Source organism: Aulonocara sp. 'chitande type north' Nkhata Bay, linkage group LG4 (assembly GCF_057382095.1).
Source record: "Aulonocara sp. 'chitande type north' Nkhata Bay isolate Kocher_YH1m ecotype deep benthic linkage group LG4, A_spYH_male_GT1.1, whole genome shotgun sequence".
Lineage (NCBI taxonomy): Eukaryota > Metazoa > Chordata > Actinopteri > Cichliformes > Cichlidae > Aulonocara > Aulonocara sp. 'chitande type north' Nkhata Bay.
Window position 1 is genome coordinate 28,805,312 of NC_141347.1, and position 14,791 is coordinate 28,820,102.

General features: G+C 38.1%; 1 protein-coding gene across 2 annotated transcripts; it reads right to left on the bottom strand.

Annotated features, from left to right (window-relative positions):
* Positions 1-1,947: 1,947 nt before the first annotated feature.
* On the bottom strand, positions 1,948-14,101 carry micall2a (mical-like 2a). Of its 2 annotated transcripts, XM_086289684.1 has the most exons (17): positions 13,648-14,090; positions 13,273-13,321; positions 11,242-11,383; positions 10,916-11,082; positions 10,574-10,704; positions 9,954-10,481; positions 9,655-9,839; positions 8,400-8,454; positions 7,777-7,976; positions 6,936-7,043; positions 6,673-6,737; positions 6,370-6,493; positions 3,505-3,607; positions 2,851-2,924; positions 2,659-2,773; positions 2,502-2,548; positions 1,948-2,419 (listed from the first exon to the last, which is right to left on the bottom strand). In XM_086289684.1, exons 1-17 carry the CDS (start codon positions 13,788-13,790, stop codon positions 2,340-2,342), a joined length of 2,316 nt encoding a protein of 771 aa, XP_086145810.1. In that variant the 5' UTR covers positions 13,791-14,090; the 3' UTR covers positions 1,948-2,339. The 2 variants fall into 2 exon arrangements, with proteins under 2 accessions (XP_086145810.1, XP_086145811.1); XM_086289685.1 differs by lacking the exons at positions 1,948-2,419; positions 2,502-2,548; positions 2,659-2,773; positions 2,851-2,924 and adding an exon at positions 4,788-4,900 and having other exon boundaries at positions 13,648-14,101.
* Positions 14,102-14,791: the final 690 nt, after the last annotated feature.

Below are 14,791 nucleotides of genomic sequence, written 5' to 3' on the forward strand. Positions count from 1 at the left end.
TTACCTCGAGGATCATAATTACAGGCTAGTGGCAGAGACTCTGGCAGTGACTGGAATAAGACGAAACACACATACGCACACACACAGAATTTAGATGGTGTTGGAAGAGGCAGACTAACAGCCAACCTAGAACATCACAAAGAACTCACGCCCTATTAATAGAATAACAGACTAATTTCAGTAAAAGAAAAAAAAATGCTTTGTACATTTTCATGAGACACACAGAAACCTATACTGTTTGACATCGCGTCGTCACGAAATGCACAAGATTAACATAATGTAAGGTTCTGAACAATATTACAATTTCCACCTTTCTGTTCGAGCAGTTCAAACTGATTTCACCACCCTTTCATAAAGATTAAGCACTTCATGGGTAATGGCATATTTTAATGAACGATGGCAGCCTGGACACAAGAGCTCACCTCAGAGGATTCCATTTCATCACACATTCACAGGATGAATTGTTTTACTTATGAATATTAATGTCTCTCTAATTTGAGGCTGTTGTTAATGCTTGTCGCTAGGAGCTCGGCAAATCAGGTCCCATTCCTGTTAAAACCATGTATTAGACACCCCCCTGACACTAAGCCCTCGCCTTTGATTCTTAATTGCAGAAGTGCAAGCATTTGCAGTAGATGGGGCGCAAAGCTTTAATTAACTCTAATATCACACATTCAGTCTCGACTGTCACCCACATCACGCGTGGCATTTTGTACCAATATCATCCTCAACTGTGCTCAGCTAGAAAGATTGTGTTCCAAGTTCATGATCACAATTTCATGCATCTCAAAATGAGCGATATGTAGTTTATAAGAAGCTGCGATATATTGACGCCAGTGAATTATCTTGATGCCGTCTTTAAAAAGCTTTAATGAAGGCATACATCGATGCTGCTCCGTGATCGCTCCACAGCTTTAATGCAAAGGAGTTCCAGTGCTGTTGGCTTCTTACTGAAAGCAATGTCTGATCTTGGTAGTGTCATTGTATCAACAGTCATTGGTGAAGCTTGTAACATGGGGAGGGAAGAGATGAAAAGTTTGGGGATCTATTTAAAATGGAAGGAGGCGGTTATTGAGTAAATAATTCAACCTCTCGTTCGTTCTAATCTTCAAAGGATTTATTGGACAACAGATTTCAAGTTTTAAAATACTATAAATAGGAGAACGCATACACACACCTTTCAATAACACTTCTAAAATGCAACATTACAGAGCATTCCTTACAAACACAGCAAATGCCATTTTCACAGATGAGTGCCCTCGCACGTCATTTCAACATTTTAATAGCTCAGGTATGGAGCAATTCTGATGCAGATATTAGTAAAGAGTAATGTTTAATTAAACCAGGTTTGAAGATAAAGAGCTCAATACATCCTATAGTTTATAAGCCTTTGCCAGCCATAAGCTACTGCTCTTCCTAATCCTCTTTCACATAACATTATTGCATCAGCACAGCTGAACATTTTTGCAGCATTTATAAAATTAGCAAAGAAATTAACTGTCTGTACTGTGGCAAATAGGATTTCCAAGTTCTTGCCGTGTGATACAGCATACCCAGGCTGCCACCTACAGTACAGTCTGAGAGAGGAACTACAGCCCAACAGTTCAACATGTGTGGCTCCCCATTTTACACTCCACAGCCATTCAAACTTAATTGTCAAGGCTCCCTCTAATATCCTTACAGGAAATTTGTTAAAATCCATTATTAAATAAATACTGAAATAATTTCATTTTGACTCAAGACTGGCAAAGGATTACACATTTATCCTTCTCACTCCTATTCACATGTGGAAGAGCCAGTGTTCCCTCATCATTTTGACATTATGACAGTTGATTCGACGCTGCTTTTATTTTAAACCATGTGCGATTTTAAAATGGTTACTTTATTCCAAGAATATATATATATATATATATATATATATATATATATATATATATATATATATATATATATATATACAAATTAGTATATCCCCAAATGTGATATTCATTTTACTTTAGTGAGACTGAAATTATATTAACAGAAAAATGAGAATTTTCTATACGAACAACCTTAACAGTGGAACAACAGTGGAGTAGCAACAAACCAAGAATTGAAAGTGATTTTCTAAACAAAAACATTTGCACCAATTTTTTTTTTCTTTTTTTTCTTCAAATGGTGTATAGACAAAATATGGCTTGTTACATCCTTCCTAATTTGAGATCTCTTCTGTTATCTTTCCCATGAGCACAAATTATACATAAAAAAAGTTAAATTTTTAAAAGGAATATTAATACAATAGAAATAATGACAATTTAGTAAAAAATAAAAATAAATAAATCAAATAATCCCCTTTAGGATCATTCAAAGCGTCTTTTACTTCTTCGCCTGAACAGTTTTGAGATTGAGGATTTCCTTTCATTTTTGGCTTTCTTCACTCCTGTTCTCAACAAAACCAGTATATTAACAACTCAAATCAAATTGAAACAGAAAAAAAAAAAGACATTTTATATGTTGCTTACCAAGGTTTTGCATCATTTTATTCAACTGCTGATCTTCCTCCACTTCCCTGAAATTAGCCAAAAATCAAACTAAGCACTGTCATATCTTTTTACCACATCAATCTTTAAGATTAACTGCATTGTACTTAAGAATTAATTAGAAGATTGATAATGTTACCTCAGCCTGTCCTCGTCGAGACCATCCACAATTGCGTTTCTGCCATCCACGATCTCCATCAATTTCTGCATTAGTTTCTTCTCCTGCCGTTGTTCCTCTCTGGACTTTAAATGATCTGTGACAATGTTAACAACCGCATGTCGGAAAAAGAAGTAAGACAGATGCTGACAGGCAAAGAGACCGAGCGCTTACCTGGCTTCTCGAGCAGCCTGCGAAGTTCCCCCTCAACACCTGGCTGCTGCTGCTCCAGCTCTTGAGTCCTGGCTCTGAGTTTTAACATCAAATACTAATTCAAAACTCACATTATATCTAAAACTTCTAAACAATCCTAAAAATTGTGAGTTTCTCAGTTAAGTTTGATTTTTGTCCTAATGTTAAATGCAAGTAAAAGTACAAGCAATGAGGGAAAAATCTTTAAAGAAAGTATCAGGTAAAATAAATAAGGTTTGGAATTAATATAATCAAATTGGGGCAGGGATAGCTCAGTAGGTAAAGTGGTCGCCCCATGATCGGAAGGTCGGCGGTTCGAATCCACTTAACGGCTACCCTGAGGTACCCCTGAGCAAGGTACCGTCCCTACACACTGCTCCCCGGGCGCCTGCTTAGTGGGCTGCCCACTGCTTCACTGAGTGAATGGGTCAAATGCAGAGAAAAAAGTATCCATTATAATTATTATAATTATTATTATATAAAGAGAAATCCAACTTTCAAGTCAAAGTAAGAATATTGTTCAAAAGCCTTTTCTAGTGTAAACAAATATTATCCAAATGAGTAATAATTCCCTGAATAATGGAGAAAGGGTCATTTAATATTCTCAATCTACATCGATCCTTCAATAATACTCACATGTAAATGAGCTCTGATTCTTTCCTAATGAACATTTGTTTTTTTCGAATGAGGTTAAACCAGTCGACCATCAGTGGGTCCATCAAGATGTCACCTTCTCCATCTGCAAAACAAGTTAGTAGCACTCAGCTGAATTTATTCAAAAGATAAAATAAAAAGTTTTATAATCACTGATGTGTATATATTGTAGTAAATCAAGCAATTATAATCACTGACTAGATGTTTATTTAACAAGCTCATAACATTTATCATTTCACGTAAGCCAAATATTTTGTGCTGTTCTGATGTTAACTGATATACTCCAAGAGCAAACTTAAAAAAGATAAAAATTTAAAAAAATAAATAAATAAATAAATAAATAAAAAAATACCCCACTTGAGCAGACTCAACCTCACTGTTTGCAAGAAAAACATTAAGTAGAAATTAAGGGGGGGGTTAGGATATTTTGGCTCATATGCAGGTAGGTGGTTCTCAATTTTTATTAAGAGAAGAAGTGACTCACATCCTGGAACCACGCTGTCACCTTTATTAAGACACTATGTCACAGCCAACAATCTTAAAATGGAGCTTAGCCTGCCAAACCCGAATCTATTTTTTTTTTAATAATATCAAAATGTATGTCACAGAACATGATGTTACAAAAAACCTGTCTATAGACACTTTATAGTTTGTCAGTCATCATTCCTGTGGCATCGACTTTAGAATATAATACAATGTTTTGTTGACAAACATCTTTTTGCAATTTACTCAAAAACCAATCCAGTAAAAAAAAAAAAATTAATGAATTACTAATTAAATCATTCACAACAATACTGCTTATATTTTTCCAAAGCTTTCATTATGTGGGGTTAAACTGGTGGCCACACATATACAAAGAAGCATTTTAAAATTTCATTTTCAGCCCTGAGAAGTTATATTATTACCCAGATTTTAAAGAAAATGTGAGAATGGATGAATTATGGATACATGATGCAGGGAACAATGCAATTTACCATCAAAGATGATTCAATATTTAAGGTTTTCAGGATACGGTGTATACTTTTCAGTATTGGTCCACCACAGTACTCCGACATGCACTGAAACAGTGCTTAAATTTGCTGCTTCACCGAGTCATACCCGAGTAGGTGGATCAATTGATTTTAGGCTGAATATTTTGCTAATCCTAATTAGCGACCAATCAGTCAAGTCACATTTACAACAGAGAGCGAGCTGCAGAGACAGAGGACAGAGCCCCACACATCCTGTCATTACCAGAACAAACATGATTTGATTCTGAACTGAACCTGAGTGCCAGGGTTTAGTTTTTATGCCAACAAATTCCAGTTGAGAAGTAGATGATCTCCTAGGTAGTGTGGAAATGATGTTAAATTCTGGCCAACTGACATGCTCAGGCTTCCTGGGTGGCATGTAGAAAGAAAAAAAAAAAAAGCAATCGACCAGAATACACACATATAAATATATATATAAAAATTTATTACTATATCCAAGTCATGTTGACCTTGAGCAAAGCAATAAGGCCCCCTACTCCTACTACCTCAAAGGAGACGCAACATCCCTGTGGGCTAGCTGTGCCTCTCACCTCATTTGACTGAAACACTAATAGAAATGGCATGCATGTCACACACACACACCTTCAGCTGATGGTGAGCACATGTGTGAAGCACCCAAGATACAACTCACCAATGCAGCAGAGTGATTCAGCAGTTCAAACAAAAATATGATGTCAAATTTTAGTTTAAGGTTATTGCAAGACACATTTTGCTTTAGAATATTACCTCATTCAAACCAACATAGCGGTGAAGGGTCTACCAACCCCCCTCTTGTTCAGAAATGGCCAGGTATTAAATATTACCTAGCTTAGTCCGATCCACATATACAGATGTCATAATTGGTCATATGCAGCGATATAGATGTTACAGATGGGATAGGATAAAATAAAATAAAAAAGGAGATGCCGCAATAAAATTTAGTATAATCATCTTGCAGCTCAAACTTCTTGTTATTACACAGAAAATCCTTCACGTTTCCAGATAATCATACTTCAAGCAATGTGATGATTGTATGGAAAGATGTAGTAGCTTTTGCTTTAAGAGGTTATTAACATGGAATTAGATACAAATCAGTATTTTGAAACCCTGATTCCTGGTTTTTACATTACCATAGAAATAAGAAACTACAATAGACAATATGCCACAACATTAAACATAATATTTACAAATAATAATAATCATTATTATTGAAGGAAAAAAAGATAATATTTGCATTGTGACCTTGTGAGTAAGGGGAAATGCTAGATCCCATAATCCCATCATCATAGTATGATAATACTATCCTGATATGGTAAAGCATCACCCAAAATAACCTTATGATTATGAGGTTACTACCACTTAAAAAAAAAAAAAAAAAAAAAAAATCACTGTATGAAAAATGTAAATGCACAGATGCAACGTATATGTATTCCTAACAAGTTATGATATCATTACCAATATACTGTATGATTAATTGGGTTTGCCTCAAAGGCATCTATGTTTTCATTGTATTGCCCCTAGATTTTGGCCCCTTATAAAATTTCAGTGTAATATTACTAAAGTAATTAGTAATGTAAGATATCACATGATATTCATTTGTAATCAAGATGTGGTAACTTGCCATTTCCATATCTTTAACTTATCATATCCAGCTTATTACCACACTACTGCTCTCACTTGTTCAGAAATAATATGGAACTACGCTGCAGAGTTAAGAGTGAAAAGCCAGCTACTAAATGTCTCATGAACCATGTCTGAAAGTGGACTATTGATTGCATTGTTTAATATTTGTATGTTTTTACAAGTAAAAAGGAGAAGTGGAAGACATAAAACGTACCTTCCTCACAGCTTCGAAGCTTCTGTTCCAGCTCCACACCCTCCTTCTCCAAATGAGCCAAGTTTGTCTCAATATCATTCAGCTGCCTTTCAATCTGCTCCATTGGGATATGATAAGACCTTACCTGGTGCAAAACAGAGAATTTAAGAGTCACTGTCAAGTAAAGATTATCGTAATTTGAAAATTCTGACTTTGGCCACTTTAATGTAAAGAAGGTCATCCATTTTTTGCTGGGAATGTAATGAAAGCATATTTGTAGAGCTGTTAATTAATCTCTTAAGAGACTTAATGGAGGGAACTTACAGAGGGTGACCTCATTTCAGTCCTGGAGGCGTTGGTGGGTGACAAATACTTTCCCTTTTTAGCAGCTAAGAGGTAGATAAAATAGGATTAGATAGTTCTTTCATGGCAGCTTTTTAGAAAAGTATTGTCACATATGACTTAACCTGTTTTCAGTAAAATACATTTTTTTTAAATGTATTTATACACTTTTCATATGAAATCAACAAGAAATCTGAAATCATGTATATTTGGCTTTGATAGCTATTAAAAAGATGGGAAACAACCTGATGGATTTCCATGATTGGCTGGAAAAGTAGTTGAAGAGCTAATAGATTTCACAGCTGGCAGTCTGGGTGAGGATTTCACAGGCAAGCAACTCCCAAATTTAAAATCTAAAATAAAGAGAAGAGGCCTTAAACACTGCAGAAGTGCAGAGTTCACAAAACTTTGTTTTCATTTTGTTTGTTTAATATGGGAACTAATACAATAGGGTGTGTATAATTTTGTGGACGTTCAGAGCATACACAGGATGGGTCCCATTGGCTAGAGTGAGTCATTTAGCATTTCCTCAAGCAAAACCATGAGGTTCACATTTATAGTTTTCATTAAAATAAGCCAACTAAAACTGGCATAAAATTTACACAAACCACCAAGAATGTATTTCATTCTTTGTGTTGATGCTCTCGACTTCTCATACAGTCTAGATTATAGATAATATTTTTGGTTAGAACCCAATCACCCTACCCCCAAATTCAAAGTACATCTATTTTACCATCTTAATAGATGAAAGTGCAAATTTTCCACCAACTTCATAGTTTCATTATGTCGCTTTAGATTCTTCAAGAGCTTGAATAAGTTAGCCAAATAAATAAAATAAAATACACATACATTTGCTTTACTTGGGTATTGCTGCTCTCAGTGTGTATTAATTGATTCCATTAACACATGACTGAACTTTGTTATTTAAACATGAAAATGGCCAAGACAAAACAGCTTGAGTCACCAAAACCTTTACAGAGAGGTTCCTTGCAAGCTAGTTCTGGTTCACTTTGACATCAAACACTCAATTCATTTAATATATCAGCAGACAAATGTCTCTCATTATAATGCAAAGAAGCCTCTCACCTAGGATTTCAGAGGCAGGCTGAGGTTTCTGGGGACTGACTTCCCTAAAGCACGCAGGATCAAACAGAGCAAAGCTAACTCCTGGTGCTGCAGGTGTTTGAGCCAGAGGAAGCCTTGTTGGACTAATTGAGACATTAGATGGAGGTGTGGACATGAATTCAGCTTTATGATTTTCAGTAAAAGCTTCAGGTTCAGCATCTCTGTAAGATATAAACAAAGAAATGAACTTATTATTTTAATACAGAGGCATTAATCCGACACAGGTGAAATGTACTAATAGGTCAGACGAGTAACAACCTCACCTTAAATTTTGAAATGTTAAAAAGGTGATGAAAACAGTTGAGGAATCATCAGCAGGGGTTAGAAATGAGAAAATCTAGTGTTAAGGAGTAGGAAAGCAGGAGTTCAGGCCTTGCACTCCTCGGGACTTGTTAAGATGGGGGATAGAACTAGCGGCTCCACTTTGAGCCAGTCAGCAATAAAAGAGATGGACGAAGATGATTCTGCGTTCTGGAGAGTAAATAATCTGATAGGTCAGATGTATTTCAAGGCAAGTCTTTCAAGACATTCTGGTCCACTTGTGCAGCTTTTCAACTTTCAGCCAAGTAACTGCAAATACTTACTTTAGCCCGAGTTCGGTTTTAACAGGTTTTCTTTGCCACTCATGGTATACTGGATCTGCAGAGAAACGACAGAAAGTAAAATCAAAAATGAAAAATAAGATCATTATTGCTAGTCTCCAAAGACCATGAATACTTAGATGGGAAAACTATAACGGCATATCACTGCATTTAAGAAAGGACTTGCTTGATAAACAGCTGAAACAACCGTGATTAAAATGATGTTGATTCCAACGATTCATTTTTTCTTGCTGAAGCAGAAGGGCATTCCTCCACAAAGATCAACGATACTTTCCTCAATTCAAAGAAAGCGTTTCAAAATTTCAGAGGTGGTTCTTGTGCCTGTGATCGACATCGCCACCAAGTTTCCCAGCATCTCACTTGGCAGTCTTTTTCATAATCTTGCTGACAACAATAACACGAATCGCAATGATCACAAACGTCTAACTCTGCATTAACCTTGGCGAATAAAAAGCACAATGGTAAATCCGTCATTACACTTCACCTTATAATCTTGTGTAACTACCGTTTTAAAACTTTTAGAACGAGAGAAGATGGCGCATTGCAGCTTATGAGACATCTGCTTTGTCAGTGACGTGCACACTCGCGGCACTTCCAAGTTATTGTACACAATAAACAAAACAAACAAAAAAAAAAAAAAAAAAAAAAAAAAAACCTTCCCTCGACTCGTGTGTCACACTCGTCTAAACAGCTGTCAAGCGCACAGTTACTGGTTTCATTATCTAGGTACCGGTATTCACAGCACTCCAATAAAATGATTGCGCTCCACATTCTCGTCTGCACACAAGAACAAAATGATGCTTTAATCACTGACCTTGGCGTAATGTCCAGTCAACATATGGTTAATATTAGTAAGAAACAGACTTCATTTCCATGTCTGGAAAACTTCCATCAATGCTAAAAGTAAAAGTGACTGAAAAACCATTCTCAATAGACCCACCAGTAATTGTATTTCTGTCTACAAACCCACCGACAGTCAGAATGTGACACCCGTGCATGCACATCCATCCCAGGAGAATGACAGTTCAACTATGAAAGTTCATTAGTGTGAGACAGGAATTAAAATGTCAGCTATCAGCATGCGAGATGCACTGGTTTTATAAATAGGGCAAAAATGACAAAAGGGCTTTGTTTTCTAGGAATGTGAGAGACAGACTGAATGGTGGGGGTGGGTGGATGCTGGCTGGATGTCAAATAATGGATCAGACACAAGTAAAATGAATTTAGTGGAGCTTGCCTTTGGTGGTTTTGTGTACAGTTGTTGGCCCTGTGTTGTCTTTATTGATGGCCTTTAGACATGGCAATTCCTTATTGTTTGCCTGAGTGGTGGAGGGCTGTCCTGCGTAGTTTCCTGCTGAGGCTTGGCTGCATTTATCCTTTTTCAAAGCAGAGCTGTCAGCTAAACTTGGCTCATCACCAAACCTGGGGACAGAGAAAGCCCTCACCATCAGCTTTAAAAAAAAAGACTGTGGGAAAGTTTCCTTCAGAAGGACAGTGCATTCATGGCTATAGATTGTATATTAATGCAATGCTCACCATCTCTCATCCGCCGATCGGATTGTAAATGGGCGTTTGTTATTATTGTTGTAGTTTTGCTCTGCTAGTTTTTTTCCAACCATTACCCTCGACTGGCTCTTTCGATCATCATCATCATCATCATCAGTCGGGACCTTTGGCCTTACTTGAACACTTGATTGCTCTGTTGGCTTCCTGTTGTTGACTTTGGAGATTTCAGTAACTTGTGGCACAGTCTGGAAAAACTTCTGCCGGGCAGCCTGTGTCTTCTGGGCTGAGGCCGTCCAGGACTGGGAGGTTGGAGTAGGAGCAACTGGTTTCAAAACATTATTCAGTGGGGCTGACAACACCGAAGGGGGGTGTGGTGAAGGCCGTTTTAGGCTGGCATCATTTAGTGGTCGCGCAGCTGAACTGGTGAGACCATTTTTGATCAGAGCCTCAGAGGAGGAAGTCTTGGAAGTGTTCTGGTGGGAGTTACAGATAAAAGTGTCTGGATCCGTCCCAGGTTTGTAACTGCCTACATGGAGTACGCTGGCGCACTCGCCACACCTGGTGGTGGAAGTTTATTAATATTAAATTATTAATGGAATAAGCCCCTGTGCAGGGGGAAAAACATCTATGAATATAGATTAAATTCTTACTTGAAACAGCTTCTGTGATAGAGCTTGCCTTCCACAAAGTGCCTCTGAACAAGATGAACATGGCCCTTGCATGAAACACATTTGCTATTGAGAGTCCCGTTTTTGTTGGGGTTTTCAGCCAAAACTACCTTCTGTGAAAAAGAATCAAAAGTGAGAAAACATTTATCCAGAAAGGTATCCCATTTTTCCTAGGATTCCTTTGGTGACCCACTGAAAATAAATGCTATGTTTAATCCTAAATATTATTCCTTTAAAAAGCAAAGGTGTGTAAAAGAAAGACGTTTTAACACACAGCCTTAATTTTAGCTGACTGATGACGTGCCGTTTGACATGACTACTGACCTGAGTAGAAGCTCTTGCCAATTTGGGTGAGGTCTGAGCTGTGTGAGTGGAAGGTAAACAACTCTCAGTGGCAGTTTTAGATACAAAGCTTTTGGCAACCACTGGGAGGTTTTTTTTCTCCGATGGCTCCTCCTTGGAGCCCTCTGCTGGCCTTTTTACACCTCCCACTGAAGACAGTAAAACATCATTAGTGTCAAAGAGTTGGGGGAAAAAAATACCTCAGCCTGTACATAAAAAAGAAATATATAAGGAAAAAGCTCAGAATTAAAGAGGATGAACTACTCAAATGCAGTTGCTAGGGATTTTTAAAGCAGACATATTCTCACTGGGAGGCCGTCCTTTGAAGTAGTTGTAGTACTGGGAGACGTAGGTAAGAATGCTCAGCCTGTCTGGGATCCTTAAAGCCACCATGTCCTCTGCATCTAACAAAGCTGGGATCCCCAGCTTCTCCTCTGCGATCTGAAAAGCCTTAAGAGAAAAAAATAAATCAAAGTTTAACCAACAGCCCCCAACTCCAACTAAATATGACAAACAAAGTAGGCATATCCAAAGCACTTTTTCCATGTAAAAGCATGGCATTGGCTGGGCTACCTCCTACAGTTACAGCATGTGTAAATATGTCACACAATACAATTTACTTTAAATAGACTGGCGGTATTCTGTGGCACAACCCTAGGAGGTTTGGAAAGGGCTCTATAATGAATGGCACACTTCCTGTGAGCTTGTAGGGATAAGAAAGAGGATGGGAAGAGCGGGATATCAGTGCATTGTTTAGGATCAGCCTGGATATGCTCATTAAATTTAAAGAAAAGCCTTACGGAATAGCAAGTGGGCATATATAAAAAGAAGGGGATACTGAGGAGTTTAAGTGGACAAAACCACAAATTTCAGCTCATGGGGAGGAAAAAAAAAGTCTAACATGGTTATTTATTAAATTAAAATATATAGAATTTACTCACCTTTAACCCCACCACCACCCCCTATCCCTGTACATGGTGGATTTTCCTAAACCTCCAGTAATATAAAAATAAATAACAGAGTATCGGAGATAGGGAAAATGGGTGTTCAATCAGGAGTTGGGCCCATAGGTACAGAATAGTGGATGTTTTTGACTATGAAGCAACCGGTTGCTCTGCTGGCCTCCACTGTGAGACGTCTGTGGGTTCAGATAAGGGCAACAAGAGGCCCAGGGAACTCATAAACATCAGAAGACCTCCGCTGCTGGCAACAGGAGGAGGAGCATAGGCCAACTCCTCCATTGCAGACCATGTTAAAGACCCTGCAAATAAAGGCAGCTGGGATTAAAAAAAAAAAATCGGTTTCCAATGACCATGTTCTCCTACAGAATCCTTCCTTCAATTACTTCTCTCGATAGGTCTTGTTGAACAAAAGGCTTGCTTTCTGTCCACGTGGCTTGAGCTGAACTAAATAGCTTAGGCTTTTAGAGTGTAAAAACACACCACTGTCAGGTAAAGGGGTGTGCTTTATTTCTAACACAAAACAAAATTAGAGCTTTATGGTGAAAATGAATTCTAAGAAGCAATTTCATACTAGATTGTACCTGAAATTAAAATCCAATTTATCATCCAGCCCTACCTGTAAGAAGCGTGACACCATTCATGAAATATAGAAAGGGTGTGAATTACCAGGTGCTCTCTCATGTTTCAGTAGAGGGAGCATCTTCAGCAGTGTATCAAACTTAACCTTGACCAAACACACAGCTCTTTGCCCACAAATCGTTTTGTTCTCGTATACCATTCAAGATGTATGTATCAGCAGTGTCTTCAAGAGAACAGTCACCATAAGGACCGAGTGGCAGACAACAGTAAAGCCTCATTCAAAATGAATAGACTTGAGAGCCTCTCCCCTGAGGTCAGGTTTGCTGCTGACACAGCCAAGATGATCGAAAACAACAAGGAAGTCGTACGGAGCGCGTACTGTAGCACACTTACTGCAGGGCCTGTAACCCTCAGAGGAAGCCGGCAAGAGGTTAGAAAACTAAATAATGGAGAGGTCCCAGCTGTGCTGCTCATGTCACGCAGGGGTTAACCGAATAGATGAGTTCAAACGGACAGAGCAAGAGCAAAGATTGAGAAAGGTTGAGTTTGACAGGAGTCTAAAATTAGTAGAGAGATATGGCTTTTGCTTAATCTGCTGTGCTGTGAAAATTGAAACAGCTAAATATTTGTCCAATCTGCTGCATAGATGCCAAGGCAAGAACAAACAGCGTGTTGCTGCGTGGCCCGTCATGTCTGGGGTTAATGAAGTGGATGTTTTCTGCTACATCAGATTTTGCAGTTTGTGCATGAAGTCTGCTCCTCTCAGTAAGACGAAGGCTGAACATCTTGACATCTTACCAGTCTGTTGTTCTCAAACACATCCTCCTTTCTGAGTGAGTCATAGTCTCTGGGAAAACAGGAATACAATGAACACAGAGAAGTTACCTCAACTACCCAGAATAGCTCTTTTACAGCATGTAGAAAAAAATATGTTTAAAAGAAGAAAAAAAACAGCACTGTGAAACTGGACAAATGACAATGTATTAATAAAACACAGAAATAAGAATAGGGATCACTTAAGTTAGTACTTATACAACTAACATATTAAAAACAAAATAAGGGTAAATTATTGGAGGAGGCAGGCTGTCTATATGTATTACAGTTATTAAAGAACTTGACCAAACCAAAGTAAAGTAAAGTTTTGGGAGAAAAGAAAAAGTTTTCAATACTTACATCAGGTCCGGTCTGTACTTGTGTATTAGCGCACAAAAAGCCAACCCGTTCCTGAATGAAGTGGTCATGTTGGTGATGGCCACATCTCTGTAGCCCTCACATTGCATTTTACACCACTGCTCCAAAGCCTTGATGGCAGCCATGCTTGTAGCGCGACAGAACCACTGCTGCAGACAAAGTGTGCAACAGGCAGGAGGTGTGACGGAGTGAGAGGAAAGACAGATATAAAACAGCGTGTCTCTGTGCTGGCTTTGACCGTGATCTGCGAACTGCAGCTGCGTCCTGTTTCCTTCTTTCACCTGCTTGTCTGACTCACAGACTCTGCGAAGTGCTGCTTGCTGCTGCTGGTGTGTGTTTCTCGGCTCATTTCACTAATTGACGCCACTGCCGATTCGTCATTCACGACAGTTGAAGAAAAGCTCATTCGGCTAAGGAAATAGTTGGCTAAGTCTGATGTTCATAATTCATGCACGTTTTAATCCCAGGAAGTGGATCATGCTGACCTATTATTTATTTATTTTCCCTGGGGTGTGATTATTGAGTTAAATGATGTTTAGAAAACCAAATGAAGGTTAAATCCAGTTAGTAGGTAGGTTAGTGTAATCTGTTATCAGACAGCACATGTTGTTATTTAGTGTTTTTAGATCCTCGTGCTTGTCTCACCTGACCTTCTTTTTTCCCCACAATTATGGCACATTTGAACCATCTTCTCTAATAGTCTTTATTGCATTTATTGACCCTGGTATGACAGCCAAAACGATGATCGTGGAATAAGCGCTTCTTGATTTTATTTTGCTGGTAAAACACGGTGTTGGACTTATATGCACGTGAGCCAGTTACGAAATTGAGTTTTCAGTTATATCTTTAAAGATGCAATTAAAAAGATCAAATTAAATAAAAGATATTAATTGAACATAATGACATGACAGTTATAGTTAAACAGACATAAGAGACATAACTAAACGACAGCTGCAACTTTTTGAGGACAGAAGTTTTATGGCCATAATATATTATTTTAATGCTAAATAAAAATATCCTTCGAGCTAAGCTTTGAAGAACAAGTGTGCTCTGGGATATCTAGAGTATAAAACCCCAGTATTGCTACCTCAGACAGTGTACATAAGGATAGTTAATGCTCTTCTAC

What these genes read in the sequence shown, in the direction of transcription:
- micall2a (XM_086289684.1), bottom strand. Translation starts at nt 13,790, where the DNA reads ATGGCTGCCATCAAGGCTTTGGAGCAGTGGTGTAAAATGCAATGTGAG. An exon ending in CTTCAAAGGACGGCCTCCCA is followed by an intron (nt 11,083 to 11,241) that starts GTGAGAATATGT and finishes TACTGTCTTCAG; the next exon opens with TGGGAGGTGTAAAAAGGCCA. An exon ending in CAGGCTGCTCGAGAAGCCAG is followed by an intron (nt 2,774 to 2,850) that starts GTAAGCGCTCGG and finishes ACATTGTCACAG; the next exon opens with ATCATTTAAAGTCCAGAGAG.